Source organism: Rattus norvegicus, chromosome 1 (genome assembly GCF_021556685.1).
Source record: "Rattus norvegicus strain SHRSP/BbbUtx chromosome 1, alternate assembly SHRSP_T2T, whole genome shotgun sequence".
NCBI lineage: Eukaryota > Metazoa > Chordata > Mammalia > Rodentia > Muridae > Rattus > Rattus norvegicus.
In genome coordinates this window covers 188,897,950-188,915,490 of record NC_141534.1, presented here as the reverse complement: position 1 = coordinate 188,915,490, position 17,541 = coordinate 188,897,950, and the positions used below count along the sequence as shown (strand labels likewise).

General features: G+C 46.8%; 1 protein-coding gene across 3 annotated transcripts in view; it reads right to left on the bottom strand.

The window, feature by feature from the left end:
* Positions 1 to 16,470, bottom strand: part of Hs3st2 (heparan sulfate-glucosamine 3-sulfotransferase 2) — a 112,753-nt gene extending 96,283 nt beyond the window's left edge. The window contains exons 1-2 of one of the 3 annotated variants that reach the window (XM_087659570.1): positions 15,534 to 16,470; positions 12,289 to 12,716 (exon numbers count right to left, since the gene is read on the bottom strand). In XM_087659570.1, coding sequence (XP_087515696.1) covers positions 12,569 to 12,716; positions 15,534 to 16,018 — 633 coding nt within the window. In that variant the 5' untranslated portion in view covers positions 16,019 to 16,470 and the 3' untranslated portion in view covers positions 12,289 to 12,568. 3 annotated transcript variants of the gene reach the window in all.
* Positions 16,471 to 17,541: the final 1,071 nt, after the last annotated feature.

Sequence of the window (17,541 nt, the reverse complement as noted above, 5' to 3'; positions counted from 1 at the left end):
AGAGTGGGCAGACTTGTCTAGTCCCTGATTTTAGTGGGATTGCTCCAAGTTTCTCTACATTTAGTTTGATGTTGGCTACTGGTTTGTTGTATGTTGCTTTTACTATATTTAGATATGGGCCTTGAATTCCTGATCTTTCTAAGACTTTTACCATGAAGTCATGTTGAATTTTGTCAAATTCTTTCTCAGTATCTAATGAGATAATCATGTGGGTTTTTTTCCCTTTGAGTTTGTTTATATAGTGGATTACATTGATGGATGTCCATATATTAAACCATCCCTGCATCCCTGGGATGAAGCATACTTGATCATGATGGATGATTGTTTTATTGTGCCCTTGGATTTGGTTTGTGAGAATTTTATTGAGTATTTTTACATCAATATTCATAAGTCAAATTGGTCTGAAGTTCTCTTTTTTTTTGTTGGGTCTCTGTGCCGTAATTGTGGCTTTATAGAACAAATTGGGTAGTATTCCTGTTTGTATTTTGTGGAATAGTTTGAAGAGTATTGGTATTAGATCTTCTTTGAAGGTCTGATAGAATTCTGCAGTAAACTGTCTGTCCTGGGCTTTTTTTTTTTTTTTTTTTTTTTTTGGTTGGGAGACTTTTAATAACTGCTCCTATTTCTTTAGGGGTTATGGGACTATTTGGATGGTTTATATGATCCTGATTTAACTTTGGTACCTGGTATCTGTCTAGAAAATTGTCCATTTCATCCAGAGTTTCCAGTTTTGTTGAATATAGACTTTTTTTAGTGGAATCTGATGATTTTTTTTAATTTCTTCAGTTTCTGTTGTTATGTCTCCCTTTTCATTTCTGATTTTGTTAATTTGGATACTGTCTCTGGTTAGTCTGGCTAAGGTTTATCTATCTTGTTAATTTTTTCAAAGAACCAGCTCCTGGTTTTGTTGATTCTTTGTATAGTTCTTTTTGTTTCTACTTGGTTGATTTCAGCTCTGAGTTTGATTATTTCCTGCCCTCTACTCCTCTCCAGTGTGTTTGCTTCTTTTTGTTCTAGGGCTTTTAGGTGTGCTGTCAAGCTGCTGATGTATGCTCTCTCCAGTTTCTTTTTGGAGGCACTCAGAGCTGTGAGTTTTCCTCTTAGCACTGCTTTCATTGTGTCCCATAAGTTTGGGTATGCTGTCCCTTCATTTTCATTATATTCTAAAAAAGTCTCTAATTTCTTTATTTCTTCCCTGACCAAGTTGTCATTGAGCAGAGCATTGTTTAGCTTCCATGTGTGTGTGAGCTTTCTGCTGTTTTTGTTGTTATTGAGGACCAGCCTTAGTCCGTGGTGATCTGATAGGATACATGGGATTATTTCTATCTTCTTGTATCTGTTGAGGCCTGTTGGTCTGTTTCTTTTTTTTTTTTTTTTTTTTTTTTGTTTTTTTTTTTTTTTTTTTTTTTTTTTTTTTTTGGAGCTGGGGACCGAACCCAGGGCCTTGCGCTTCCTAGGCAAGCGCTCTACCACTGAGCTAAATCCCCAACCCCCTGTTGGTCTGTTTTATGACCATTTATATCGTCAATTTTGGAGAATGTTCCATAAGGTGCTGAGAAGAAGGTATATTCTCTTGTTTTAGGATGAAATGTTCTATAGATATCTGTTAAATCCATTTCGTTCATAACTTCTGTTAATTTCACTGTCTTTGTTTAGTTTCTGTTTCCATGATCTGTCCATTGATGAAAGCGAGATGTTGAAGTTTCCCATTATTATTGTGTGAGGGTAATGTGTGCTTTGAACTTTAGTAAATATTAGCCCCAAAGCTAGGGATACCCAAGATACAATTCACAGACCATATGAAGCTCAAGAAGAAAGAAACTCAAAGTGTGGATACTCAGTTCTTTGTAGAAGGGGAAACAAAATACTCACTCAGGGGAGGAGAGGGTGGGAGGGACTTGGGAGGAAGAGAAGAGGGGGGAGGGGAAAGGGAGCAGGATCAGGGGTGGGAAGAAATGGGAATGATATACACAGGGTCAGGAAGTTGAACAGGGGTGTGTAGCAATGGGGGGATGGGGAACTGGGGGTAGTCACTAGCAATTCCCAGATGCCAAGAAAGCAAGAGGCTCCCAGGACTCAAAGAGGATAAGATTAGTTGAAGTGTCCAACAAAGGGGACAGAGAACCTGTAGAGACCATACACAGAGGTTAAGCAAGGCCCCTGTTTGGGGGATGGGGCCACTCGTTCATCTCCAAATTTTTAACCCAGAATTGCTCCTCTCTAAAGGAAATTCAGAGACAAAGTGTGGAGCAGACACTGAAGGAAAGGCCATCCAGAGACTGCCCCACCTGGGGATCCATCCCATATACAGACACCAAACCCAGACACGATTGTGGATGCCAAGAAGTGCTTGCTGACAGGAGCCTGATATAGCTGTCTCCTGAGAGGCTCTGCCAGAACATGACAAATACAGAGGCAGATGCTTGCAGCCAACCATTGGACTAAGCATCGTGTCCCCAACGCAGGAGTTAGAGAAAGGACTGAATGAGCTGAAGGGATTTGCAACACCATAGAAAGAAAAATAATATCAACCAACTAGATACCCCAGAGTTCCCAGGGACTAAACCACCAACCAAAGAGTACCATGGAGCTACCTATGGCTCCAGGCGCATATGTAGCAAGAGGATGGCTTTGTCAGGCATCAATAGGAGGAAAAGCCCTTGGTCCTGTGAAGGATTGAGGCCCCAGTGTAGGATAATGTCAGGGTTGGGAAGCAGGAGGGAGTGGGTGGGTGGGTTGGGGAGCATCCTCATAAGCAGGGGGAGGGGAGATGGGATAGGGGTGTTGCAGAGGGGAAACCAGGAAAGAGGATAACATTTGAAATGTAAATAAATAAATATCTAATTTTCAAAAAGATACATTTGAATTGTAGCAACAAGCATGGAGTAGATAAAGTAAGGCAGTGAAGACGTTACAGATACGTGAGCAAGCGCAGCTGGCTTCCAGCAGATGACAAAAGAAGGGTTGTTTCCTTTGCTTTTGTGTTTGAGGAGGCTACATGTCTATCAGCAGAGACCTGTGTTACAGAAAGAACCAAGTCTGGTAGCCACTGGTGGAGGAAGAATCCCAGTAGAGGGGATGGCAGCTGCAGAATCCCTCAAGCTCCTGTGTCATTGCCCTATCCTGCCTGGGGGCCTCTCCTCTGTGAGTATTCAGGTCCTGTCTTGGAATTTCTGTCACTCAGGCCTTCCTAGCTTGTCTCCTCCAGTCAGCTCTTTAAAACAAGACCTGCTTCATGAGGCTTAGTGTGTGTGACACGTAACCAGTGACCAGTCACTCAGCAGATGCCACTTAAGTTCGGACACTGCTGTCTCCAGAAGAGAACTTGTGAGATGGGTATGCTTAGACACAACATCCCCATAGGGACACCTCTTCACCAGCTGGCAGAACAGCATTTCTGTCTGTCTGTCTGCTCTTTGGTGCTCGGATCATACACCATCACTTCCAGGAAGCCTTTGGCTTCCTCCAGCTAGATTCCATCTTCTTTCACTGGACTCTTGTTCTCCTGGTCTCGTATCATGGTGCGCCCTGACTTATGTATGCAAGTGTCAGGAACATCTCAAAACCCATCAACAAATGAGAATCCCAGGACCTGAGCTCTGTTCGTCACGGTGTCATTAGTGTTGAAATCAACCAAAGCTTGATGAAGGACACAATGGTCAATAATCACAGTTAATACTTGTTAGATAGGTTTCGTGTAAGAAATGCTTGGAGTACTTTAATTGTCCATTGAATCCTCACTACTCCCCTACCCAACAGTCAGTATGACTGAGCCCTCGGATGCACACAGAGCACTGTGCCAGACAGAGGCAACTGGTTGGTGTGGTCGGTGGACACATACTGGCAAGCAGTGGAGCAGAGATGCCAGCACAGTCTTCCCGGTTTCAGAGTCTGAGCTTTTGATTGCTGTTTAAAGCAATCAAATGGGCTAACCACGCCCACGTCTGTAGGTTAGCTTTCTGCATTTTCTGGTGCAGTATAATTCAAACTTATCAAATAAGATATTCGAGAATAAAATTGTTAATTTTGACTGTTTGTTACAATGAATACCATGGCATTTCGGTCCTGATGTATTCCAACTGGGAATGAATCATCCCATTATGCAATGTATCCACACTATGTGTGCTACCTACCCGCTACTCAGTAACTGCCTCAGTCATCAGATGGACTATCATGAAGTTATTATTTGAGTATTAAGTGCCTCCCACAGGTTCGGATGTTGAATGCTTGTGTTTGTTTGTTTGTTTGTTTGTTTGTTTGTTTGTTTGTTTTAATCTTGTGGCACTAATTTGAGAGGATCTGGAAGCTGTACAGGTGATGCCTAGATGCCAGAAGTAATTGCTTGGGGAAAATCCTGTTCCTGGACACTTCCTGTTTCCTTTCCTCCCCTACCTCCTCTTTCTCATCCTCCTCTTCTTACTCTCCCTCCATCTCTCTTTCTCCCTCCCTCTCTCCTTCCCTGTCTTCCAGCTCCTTTCGCCATGATGTAAGAAGTCCCTCTGCCCTACCCATGTTCTCATCACCATGCTGTTCTGCCCCAAGTACACGGGACAAATGACCTCTAAATCTGTTAGCCAAACTACCTCCCTCCTCTCTTAGTCTCATCTCTCCATACTTGTCACAGTAAATAGGAAAGGTAGATAATGCCCAGTTTCTCAGTACCTGTGTTTCAGTGACCCCTATCTTACTTAATCATAGCCCCAGACTGTAAGGGTAGTGGGGCTGGAGATTTGGAGATGCCGAGGAGAAGCTGTGAAGGGCTTCCTTAAATGAAAAACTTAAGGTGCAATAAGATGCTGAGGGGGGTGTGGAGGGGGCAGGGAGGAGAGAGAACACAGCTTACAAGTAGTTACAGTGGTGCATTGTTACAAATGTTGTTTCCGTGGTTATTGCTATCATCTCTAACTGTGTGTAATGTATATATCAAATTTTATTATATATTTGAGTACGAGACAAACCATAGTGTACACGTTCACACTACCTATGGTTTTAGGCATCTACTAGGTGTCTTGGAAAAGCCTGCCATTAAAGGGGCGACTGTAGTTTCTGTTTCCTTCTTGTTTTTAAGTTCATCACATACACCTCTTAAATCTGATTCCCTGTCCATCCATCTGTCTGTCTCTGTCTGTCTGCCTCTGTCTCTTATGCATTATCTATCTATCTATCTATCTATCTATCTATCTATCTATCTATCTATCTATCTATCCATCCATCTATCTATCTATCTTTTCATTCTTTTCTGAGGCTCCCAGCTCAACCAGGAGGCATAACATCAAAACTTCAATGTCCATTCATTTGATTCCAGCCTCAAAATAGATTCAGGACTCTTAGCCTGGCAGTGCACCCTGATGGCAGGGAAACAGTAGCAAGAAGCCATCTCCTCAGCAGTATTGATAAATACTGCCCCATTAAAGGTAGGACCGTGGAGTCTTGTCATAGACATCCTGTTATGTCTGTTAAAAACATAGATGAAGTCCCAGGGACTGTTTTCTCCAGGGGGTGGATATGCTCCCCTACTCTCAGCTCTGGGACATTATGTAAACTGGAGAAGCAGAGCCGATGCCCTGCTCTCTGTCTGGCATACATTCTCCATGCGTTGTTTACAGAAACAATGTAAGGTTGGAAGATTATTTTGGCTCACATTTCCAGTGGGTTTCATCTGTCATGGCAAAGGTGGCATGATGGCGAGCACAGCAGCAGGAGCCTGGGACAGCAGCTGTTCTTACTGCAGTAGGACCCAGAAGATGGGTATGGGACCAAAACTGGGATTGGGTGCCCACCAACAGCCCCTCACCATCCATTTCCACCTGCCAAGCTCACCTTCTAAAGACTCCATGGTCCAAAACCAATAGCACCAGCCAGGACTGAGTGTTCAAAGCATGATTCCTGGGGACCATTTCAAACTCAAACTCTAATGTCATGTCTTCACAATGGAATGGAAGGGACAAAATTCTGCAGGCAGAAGGTCTGTGTGATGTGCGTTCATAAGTGTGTGCATGTGAGTCGCAATCAGAGATCAGCTTGGGTGTCGTCCTGCAGGAGCCATCTACCATCTACCATTCTGAGTCACGGCCTCTCACTGGGCCTCCCCAGCACTGGCATTTACAAAAGTGTTACCATGTCTGACTTTTTATCTGGATGCTGGGGCTGAAACTCAGGTCTTCATGCCTGCATGGCAAGCACTTTACTGACTGGGCCATCTCCTCAGCCCCACAGATGTACGTTAAAGAAGTGCCCTGCCTCATGTAAACCTCAAAATAGATAGAGAAATACTCCTGAGCCCCCTCCTGTAGGTCTCTGATTCCTTAACAAAACGACTTTTCTGAGATTTTTACACTGACATCTTGGCTGCAGTTATGCACAAAGCAGATCGAAGTGACTGTCAGTGTGTATGTGGCAGCAGTGGCAGAGAGGGTGGGTGTGGGTGGGTGGGTGGGGGAGGGTGGCTTTGGTTTATTCCCCAATAGTGGGAATAACAAGAAAGCCTTGTAGCTTAATATACTTCTTCCTTTAAATGTCTACCATCCCTGTTCTTGGGGGAAGCGTGGCTCTTCCGAAGCCTGGCTGCCTTGTGAGCACTGCACATTGCAACACCTATCACTGCGTTTGCTCTGAGTTTTCTTTTTGCTCCCCCCCCAATCATTAACACATCAAAGGATCCTAAGAAACCCAGAGCCATCAGTGCACTCAGTTAAGTTGGATGTTCTACAAATTCCAGCCATGTTCTCATGATGTCAGTCATGTCCTGCTGTCTCCCCTCAGAGAATCTGAAAATGCCACTATGTCACAGAAATCTACCATCATTTTAACTGTGGTTCCATCCCTTGTGGTCACGTAAAGGAGGACATCCTCAGTTTGATACCAATATTTTTTCAACCTATTAGCATCTCCTAATATTCCCAGATTAAGGCAGAGGGTGCTGTAGGCACAGAACATTCCAGCATGCTCTTTGGTGAAAACTCAATAACACAGCTTTGTTCTCAGCCTGTCTGTTTGGAGATTACCTTCAGATTTGACACTGTTTTCCATTTTGGAAATTTAAATGAAGTTTCCTTGTAAATATATGTATTTGAAGTGTATTTGCATAGAATGCATTGGCTTTCCAGATGGACAACATCATTGGAGGGATTCACAAAATGGGGACTTGTCGTTTCTTCTCAAAAGAGAAGCTATGTGACGAAAAGGTGAGCCGTGTAGGATTTCCCTCGTCACTTTCGAGCTGCATTGCCCACAGTGTGCTATTTACTCCAAAATAGGAACGAAAAATAGAAGCCATTTTCTTTATGAAAGAGCATAATTTTGGTTACTGTAGAGAATTTTGTTCATGTGTACAATAAATATGATTATATCTACTCCCTATTTTTCTCCTCCAATGCCCTCCATAAACTCCCTAACATGCAAGATTATATAATTTTAAAATTTAAGCTTATTTTTAATTGGTGCATAAAATATTTTAAAATATTAGATGACAGCATGATTTGGATCTAGAACACGTTGCTCATGGGTGTGTGTTTAAAGGTTGATGCTTCTGGAAGTGATGGAACCTTTAAGGGGTGGGGGATTCTACAGGGTCCAGGGGCCCCTGAGCTGGAACTGGCCTGAAAGCTTCCCACTGAGGACTAGCTTTCCTGATACCAGAAGGCACCAAGCAAGGTTCCAAAGGAGGGAAGCAACTGAGAGTCCTATCTAGCAATGATGGCTATGAACTTCATCAAGGACCAGCAAGCCAAGGGTGCAGCAGTGGCACGCATACCTCGGTGGTAACCAGTGGTTCTTTAATTGGACTTAAAACTCACTCAACAGGAGGGAGATCAGGCCTGCTACTGAAAACCTAGCGAAGAGATGGATTGTGGACAAGAACCTAATAGCTGCCTCAGCACAGTCTCCAACTCTGTTATGAACATTGGTCCCTATACAAACAGCTAGGTGTTATTTCCCCTCCTCAGGGAAGCTTCTCTTTGGAGCAGACCTTCAGAGACCAATCCAGAAAACCTCAACCATCCAGTCACAGTAAATACATCTCTATAACACTCTTGCATCTGAAGCTCAGGAGATTGTAAGAATGTGGAGTTAACTGTGAGATTATGTCTCCTGACAACATCAGGAAGCTACGCCCATGAAGTCTCACCAGCACGACTGCCTAACCATGACATGAACAAGGACAACAGCAGTAGACACGATGACATGGATTGGGGAAAGGTCAGGAAGCTTCAGTCCTACATAAAGAACTATAGACAATTAAAGAACGCTGAGAAATGGTCTTTCCCAGGGAAGAGCATACTAATTTGTTATCCAATACCAAATGATGGGTCATGAAAACATACATAAAATTAATATTGTACAGACTGACTAGTTTATATTTATGTAATACACACATATCTGTGTGTGTACATATATATGTGTGTAACAACAAATAATAAGAGAGGAAGCCATGAACTTAAAAGATAGCAAGGGGTGCATATGACAGTGTCTGGGGGGGGAAGAAAGAAGAATGGGAAACAATGAAATTATAGCATAATCTCCAAGTATGAAAGAAATATTTTTTTAAAAAAGACGTTGGATTCTGTGGATGGTGTTAGGTCCCTGGCATGTGTCCTTGGAGAGAATAGTAGGAATGTAGACCCATTCTCTCTGCCTCCTATGTTCCCAGTAGGTTAGGGCTTCCCCCTCCTACTCACCATGGTAATACTGTCTTGGCACATACTGTAAATCCTTACAGTATGGTGTAATGGAGCAATGGTGAGCTGAAACCTTTAAGACTATGAGCCCAAATAAACATTTTCCTTTCTAAAGTTGCTTGTCTCTGGTATTTTGTTACAGCAACCAAAGCCTAATATAAGGGATTAATTACCACCTGATATCTCAACACACAGATAAAGTGTGCCACACATATGTCAGGTTAAATAAATCTATCTCCTCAAACATTTATTAGTTCTTTATAGTGGAGCATTCAGAACTCACCTAGGACTTTTGTAATTGTTGAGTGCATTGGTATTACCTTTATTTACTCTATGATACCCTAGCTCACCAGAACCTTGTGCTCCTGTCTGTAACTTAGTACTCATTGATCAAGCCTCTCTCTTCTACCCTTGCTTGGCTCAGTCTCAGCTAAACATCCTTCCTATCTCAAATGAGATCACTGAAACACAAATATTAACCAATGACAGTAGAGGCTGTGCACTATAATGACTGAAGTCTAAAAAATGCTGGCATCGCCCCTCCAAAATGGGAGCACTGCCATGAATTGGGAGATAGTAGAGGATGCCCCTCCAGACTCTACCTAGAGTGGAGATAGGAGCTGAGCAAAAACCATTGTCAGAGCCTCTGGCTGGAAGTTAGAGAAGGCACAACAACTAACGTGCACATAGGAAACCTTACGTGATGTCAAAGCCCCCACAACCAAACCAGCACATCTGGCCATGTCTCCTGGGAGAATGTGCTCACGCAGAGCCCTCCACTCCCCACCCTGTCCCATTATCCCACAGAGAAAGCCCTGGGGAGTAGAGCATTGGACCAACAGCCCAGCTGTGTAGCCTGACAGGCAGCAATTACCTCTGAAATGCTAAGTTATTTCCACTCACTGGTGGCTTTTACCCACCTTGTCAAACTGCTCATGGACTACAAAGCTCCGAAGCCCATCAGCTCAGCCCATTAGGAGGAACAAGTGGCAGCAGAGACAGCCCACAGCAGCCTGGCACTCAGCCTGGCCAATGGTGGGCGTTTGACAAATAAATGGATTAACCCACCTCAGAGTTAGCTCTGGGGGAAATGGTGGGTGCCACAGACTTAGCTTGGCTGCATGACCTTTTCAACCCCTCTGGCCTGACTCACAGCCTGTGAGCGCCTGCTTATCTATCTCCCTTTTCCTTGCCCACTGGCTGTGAGCCATCACACAGAGAGCTGGTCTCCCCTCCAAGTCCTCCAGCAGATCCGGATCAATAGGGAGCTGTGTGCTTCCGCCCCTCCACACCCACTCTGTCATTCAGTCATTCAGAAATGATTCATGGAGGGCTAACCAAGGGAAGAACGCTATTCAACGCTGCTGAGCACGGGATGCAGAGAACATTAACAATACCTCAGGAAATGGCACCTCTTGGCATTGACTGTGCACCAGAATGGAGAGGGGCTCTTGGGATGTACCTCCCAATCTATGCAAGTAAGTGCTTCTTTAGAGTTGCCCGTGGAGAACATCACAGCACCTCACCTCTGGTGGGCATCTGCCCCACCCCTTCCCTAGTAGTAAAATAGATGCTTTCAGGGAGATGGCAGGGATAACACTTGAAATTTTAAAATGGGTACAGCTCCTAACAGAGACACCCCTCAACCCTGCCTCCACCCCCACCCCACCCCCACTGCTGGCTACAGAGATTCCATACTGGGGGTTAGTCCATGTAGTCAGTGGTTCTTTGGAAGATTGATAGATTTCAAGGTGACTGGGGAAGCCATATTCTCAAGGCAAAAGCTTGGTGAGGAGTGGTTCTGCAACCAAGGTGGGAACAGAATATTTCACAGAAGCCAGAATATCAATCATTCACTGTAAGACATTCTAATCTCAGAAAATTAAAACAAAAACAAAATAGCTATGCTTCTTACCTCCTCTAGTAAGTGTTTTGTTTTGGTTTTTCTAGTTTAACTCCATAAACAGTATTATCAGTGTATGTTCAGTGAAAAATCTCAGGGCCTGTCATGGTTTTCTTTACTTCTTTACAACCTCAGGCAAAGATCTCTGGGGGGAAATCTCACTCTTCGTTCCCAGATCATTCAGTTCTTCAAAGCTTCAAAGAGAAGTGAGACCAGCTCTTTCCCCTCAAACCTTCCCTGAGCACCAACAGCTCTCCTGGCCCATTCAGTGACTGAGAAGAATGATACACAAGCTGGAACTAACAAATACCTCCAACATGCTGTGAGGCTGACAGTTGGGGAATTTCCAGACTCAATGACTTCATTTAATCAGAATGTGTCACACACACCCCTGGACCGATGGAAAAAAAAACACCTTAAAAAAATGTGTCCACAAAGATACTGCACAGGAGACCACACGTGGGGGCAGGGGTCACAGATCACCGGCACACATAGTAAGCATGGGCTGGTCTGTTTCATGTGTGGTTCAGTTTGTTATGAGATGGCAAAGCCTTCTGTGTTCTCTTCTTGCAGAAGGCCCCCGTCTCCTGCCTGTGGACTTCCTCCTAAGGCTTGCTGTGCCAGAGTTTGGCTTTGCTGTTACATATGAGTCACTGATTTACATGAGCTTGATACTGTGGTAGATCTCATCCTGTGCTTTTCCCTCTCTGTCTTTTCTCTCTGAGGAAAATCCTGTCTCTGCTTGTCTTATACAGTCCCAAGAAGTCACTGACACGAAGCAAAAAAGTAGGCAGAGATAAGAGATGGCGTCTAAAATTAATAACAAGTTCATCTATCAACATTCGGACACTAGTGCAGAGTCGATTATCATGTATTAACTTGTTCCAGTTGGCATTTTAATGCGTTCAGAAAAGATTCCCTTCCTCTCCATATGTACACCCTGCCAACCCACAGGGCTAGCAGAGTTGAGACACACGAAACAGAACTCACCTTCCTCTTGAACCCTAAAGACTCCTGGACATGATAACGTTTATATTTCTCTATAAATGACAAACATTTTGAATAGGCTGGATCAGAGGCGAACTTCCATAAAGCCACAGTATCTTATGTGAAATCGTATGCTTTCAGGAAGACGGCATGAGTATGCTGAGTGTTTCCACAAAAGGTGTCCTCCATGGTTTTTGTATGATGTAAAAGACCAGGTCAGGCATTGTTCTTATTTTTAAAGGTGGATAGTCAGAAATATGAGGTGAAATTCTATCAATGCAAAGTTAAGAAACAGAAGATGATGGGGAGGAGGGGAGAGCAAGAAGCAAGGGAGGGAGAAGTGGAGGAGAAAGAATACAGAAAGGAAGTAAGAAAAGGCGATGGGCTGAGGAAGTAGCTCGGTCCACAAAGCACTTGCAGTGCACACAAGCATGAGGGTCCTCAGTTCAGGCCCCCAAAACTCACATAAAACCCAAAACCCAGTAGCGAGTGCCTATAGCCTCTCTGCTGGGGAGGCATTTCCCTGGAGCTTGCTGGTCATTCCCTAGTGCAATCATTGAGTGTCAGGTTCCGTGAGAGACCCTGTTTCAAAACACAAGGAGAACAACTCAACTTCTACCTTCAATGCATGGACTCACACATATACATGCACCCACAGACATGCACACGCATATCACACACACACACACACTCACACACACACATACACACACACACATGTAAAGAGGGAAGTGTGAAGTTATTTCTTTAGCGATACATTCTTTGATCACATTTGGCAGTGGCAGCAGGTACTGCTGTAACAGTTGTGTTAGCAGTAGTATTAATGGCAATAACAGGAGTGTTGGCAGCAGAACAGCAGCAATTGTGGCAACAGTAGTGACATCATTGGCTTATCTACCAAAGCTCCCCCTATGGCACTTTCATATACAATGCTCCATGCATTCTTCAAACCCAAGACAAATTATTATGGGCTTCATCCCGTGAGAAGGCAGCTGAGACATCATCTTTTCCCAACTCTCTCAGCATCTGAAGAGGTCATCTCCGGTCTCTGACACAGTGGGTTCCACCCTGGGACCCTCATCAACTTTGTATCCCTTCTCCTTTTCTTCCAAGCAGCTAGTGGCTCCCATCCGGCACATATGCTGCATCTGGGAGGAAATTTGAAGAGGGGAACTCAGGCCAGACACACAGGTGAGGTGTGATCACAGAGGAGTCTCAGAGGGATTCCTCTGCAGAGAGCTGGGTTCTCTGAGGGTGATTTGGCTTCGTGGTTCCCAAGAAGAGATTAGGACCCAGGAACAAAGATGAGGGCTCTGTCGGCTTGTCCTCTTTGCCGATGGTGTCTGTCTGGCTGTATCAACTCTGCCTTCATAGAGGAGGAATCTCACCTGTAGCTTGATGATGATGATTCTGATTTTCCCATTGACTATCAGCATTTAGACCATCTGGCCTAAGAAGTGCTTCAAAATGGGTAGCGTATCGTGGACTCCATTGCCTTCCTAGGCTCCACCCTGGGAAACCGAGGCCACAACAGTGGGCAGAAAGCTGGCTCCTTGAACACCAAGCGTAAAGGATCCCAGGAATTACTGCACATTACTCAGGTGATGATAAATGATAAATGATAAAACAGAAACTGTGCCCAAGTAGGGGAGTATATTACCTTTGTGGAATCAGCAATTCCTATGTGAAATACTTGACCCTGGAAGGTGCTGGTTTGCAGCCCCCCACCCCCACCCCAAAACACAAAACACACAGTCCTTTCCTGAGTGCCGTAGACTTCCCAGCCTTCCTGGGAAACTGATAGGTATCATAGTTATGACCAGTCCTCCAGGCTAATCTTTCCTTTAGAAATATCAAGAAGGAAAGGGTAGAGGGGGAGGGGGAGAGGGAGAGAAAGAAGTGGAGCTGTCAGTGTGCTTCATGTTAAATAAAACCTACCAAGATTCAGCTGAGAATTTTAGCAGAATCCAAATGTGCTAGGAGAGAGAGAGAAGAGGAAAAAAAAAGGCATGGCTCCCATCTCCAAGGTTCACAGCTAAGCTGGCTTAGTATCACACATGCCAAGGTTAAAAATAAAAAGCAGTCATCCCTGAATGACACAGGCTCCAGAAAGGAAGCCTGAGGTATGCTGTTTGGTGGAGGAGGGAGAAACAGGAAAAAGAGCCTGGGCTCAGCATAGAGGTGTTTATGGGAGGAAGCATCACCTAAAAGATAGATGCTCAGAATTTTGCTATTTTGCACTTAAAAAGCACTTCACAGTGGGAAAAGGTTTCATAACAATCTTCTTATTTTCCATCGAGGAAACCCTGGCATGCCATGAACGTGGCTGAGGATGACCTCGACCATCGAGCACTAGTGTTCGATGCTTCTGCAGCCTATACCCTGGGGCCTGGTTCAAACAGTGTTTGCACATAACGGAATGGAACACCTATGGGTCACAGTCCAGAAAGCATGGCGGACCATCAGCATTGGCGTGAAGCCACACCTGACTGTGTGCCAGCAGTTCCATGCTTGGCTCTACTACAAAACTGTGTCTGCCCCTTGAGGACAAGCACATGTCCCATCCCTTGCTCCTGCTGGCCAGGGCTAGCTGAGGAAGGTGACAAGGCATTCCTGTTGATCCCACTTTCTTTGGAAGCCCAGAACTCTCTGTTATGACTCCATCGGGGTCATCTTTCCAATAAAATTATCCTTTATCCAGTATGCTTATGACTCTAGTGAGTAAAGGGTCTCCATATATATATATATATATATATATATATATATATATATATATATATATATATATATATATATAAAGAAATAACCTCAGGAACTGTGGCAGCCACCACAGCATCCTCCAGAATTGCATTACTGTTCAGAACAGTCTAGAATGTCTTCAGGTAGATTCCGTGACATCTCTGAGGCTCACACACTATACTCTAGCCCCAGAGGTGCCCTGACTCAGTCCCTCTGTGGACCTATCCTGTACTTCTGCACCACACACACGGTGTGAAGGCCAATGGGCACCAGAGGCACTGGAGAGTGAAGGCTGCTACCCCAGCGAAGCCTCATTGTAGGTCCAGGCACCACCCTTTGGAGGAGGGAGGGACTCTAACTGGCAGAAGTCCAAGGGGAGAGTGGGCATTCTAGGCATGCCTGACTACTCCTAGGGTCCTACCTAGTCTTCACGTGAAGTGCTCACCTATCTTCCAAAACCCTCCAGTTGGCTACTACTTTAAAAGCACTTCCAACGGTCATTTTTACATCTTTCAAACACTTTGAAAAAGACTGGGCAGGCAAACAGGGCAAGAACTATTTTCCTGCCCCTTGTGATTAATGGTGAAAGAAATGCTGGAAGAGTTTGAGGAACTTGTTCAATAAAAGTGTCAGAGACAGGACTAAAATCGAAGGTTCCTTTCTTTGCTCCAAACTCACTAACTCGGGATTAGAACTGCTGAGGAGTGAGCCCCAGAATGGTAGAGAATATCTGCCACTGAGACCGGCATTCTCCTCACTGCAAGAACTCAGGACACGCTCTCATTTTGCCCTAAGTATGAGAACCTATCCAGATGGAAATCACCACAGAGGACCTTTGTAGTGATTTCCCTTTCTCAACGCCAGGTGCCACACATGCCGGGGAAAATCAACTAAGGGGTAGGAGTAGGGCTGTGGTCAGCCAGTCTTTTGCCTTAGGCAACAGCCCCATCCACCCTAAAAACTGGACAAAGAAGGCAGCCCTCCAACCAGCACCTAGTTTTGACTGGAAATGTCCCCTACATTCCAGGGACCCTGGGGACAAAAGGGAATGCCCTTTCCCTTTGCCATTCAAAGAACCCCGTCAAGAGCCAATCTCTGAGAAGTTCTGGGTGGACCCTCTATAGTAAGCAGCCCATATCCCACTTGCCGGCTTAAGAAAGGCAAGGAATGGCTCCAAGGATGGAGCGAATCCAAAGCTCAGAGTGGAGCTGTCGCGACCCTCTTACCTGTACCAGTCCAGCCCTCGGCCGTAATTCCTGTCGAAGAAGTGGGGCTCGGTGCCCAGGGCTCGAACGTCCGGGTGCACTCGGATAAACTCCAGCACTGCTCGGGTACCACCTTTCTTAACGCCCACAATGAGGGCTTGGGGCAGCCGTTTGGTGCCTGGCTTCGGGGAGCCAGAGTGGTTGGATCCGGAGAGGCGCGGTGCTGGCGCGGCAGCGGCGGGCGCGCTGGGAGCGCTGGGCTCACTGGGCGTCGGCCCCGGGGGATCACACGGGCGGGACTTCGCCAGAAGTTTCTGGCCGCTTGCGCTGGGGCCGCGGAGGCAGCGCGGCGCGCCGAGCAGGCGGCTCTGGCCCAGACCGTCGCAGCAGCACAGGAAGCTGTAACACAGGTAAGTGCAGGACAAGGACAGTGTGAAGGCGAAGAGCAGCCTGCGCGCTCTCCGCGGCTGAGGTGGCCCCGCGCGGCCCAGGACCCTATAGGCCATAGCTCCATGGGCCCGCGCCGGGGGTCATGGTTTCCGAGGTGGCACCTGCGGCGGAGCTGCTGCGTGGCTCTGCGATTGCCTAGAGGGCTCGCGTGGCGCTGTCCCCACCGTGTGGACTAGGCGTAAGGGATATCATCCTCTTCGGGGACAGCTGGCTTGGGTGAGCACCATGCCCGGGGGTCCCGGGTATGGTGGCTCCTTGGGGACCAGGTGGCTGCATTCCCATCATCTCCCGGTGCTAGGCGATGGGGGCTCCGGACAGCGGGGAGGCTCCCGGCACTCCGACTCTCACGCGTGTCGGGTTCGGAGCGCGCCCAGCGCCCGAAGCCCCATTCCGGATGCTCCGAGCGCCTTTCAGGGGACGCTCAGTGGCCGCGCGGCTGTGCGGGCGGGAGGATGCGCGGACCGGACGGTGGCGCTGGCGCCGGCCGCGTTCCGGCTCCTCGGGAAATGCCGAGTGGAGCGCGCTACCGGCTCTATTTAAGGAGCCGCCTGACGTCAGCTGCGCGGGTCCCCCGAGCCCGCGCCGCGCCCGGGGACCTGGCCCGCCCCTTGCACCCTGACTCTCTTATTCCTCTCAGGTACAACACCGCCCCTGGTCCTCCCCATGCGGACTGCTCCCTACGGAGCCAGCTCCTTGGCCAGCTTGGGGCGGTGAGGGGAGAGTGGGCAGGAACATCGTGTACCTCTCCTGCGGGAGATTCGACACCCCAATCAGTCTGGCCTCTGGACACCTGAGTCGAGATTACGCCAACACCCACCCTAGACATAAACCCAGGTGCTGATGCAAGCACCCAACCCTGATACTTGGTTCCACTACACTTACCCACTCATGCACTAGTAAGGGAGCAGGCTCACTCTAATCCGGACACTCCCTCAACACCCCGCAGAGGGTGGAGAGGAGAATACCCCTAACCCGAGGATAGGAACAAAACAAGGACACACCCCACCCCAGCCGTCTCGCCGAACCAATACACACGGCCTGGAATCTGACATCGTACAGTGTGCGCACACTCCTGGGACCCTGGCACACAGTGTAAAATGGATGGGTGGAGGAACGAAGAGAGAGTGAGATTCCGTGACTAGTTACCGAGACCCCTAGCACCCGCGCGCTGACTCACACCCAGACGACTCGCTCTGTCTCGCACTCATGGAGCACAAACCTCCACCCAATTCGCACACCACCTCATCACCCTCCCGAACCCCCCTACTGGGCCCGGAAATCAAGCTAGCCTCACTTATTCATCTCTTGGCAGCCGCCCCCTAGCGGTGGCCTGCTCCCCGGGGAGCTGTCCAGGGTACCAGACGCTCAGTAAGGGCCAGTGTGTAACTGGTTTCTTCCCAGTGACAAGGCTGGAGAAAATAAGAGGACAGAACACTCCCAATTCCAATGATTGCCAAGAGGTTGGGCAGAACAGCTAGCTCCCAGTGGCCAATCCCAGAACCTGCTTACACAGTGCAGTCCTGAGAGATCACACCAATAGCTGGTTAGAAACCTGCATCTCAGGTAGGAATTCATCCCC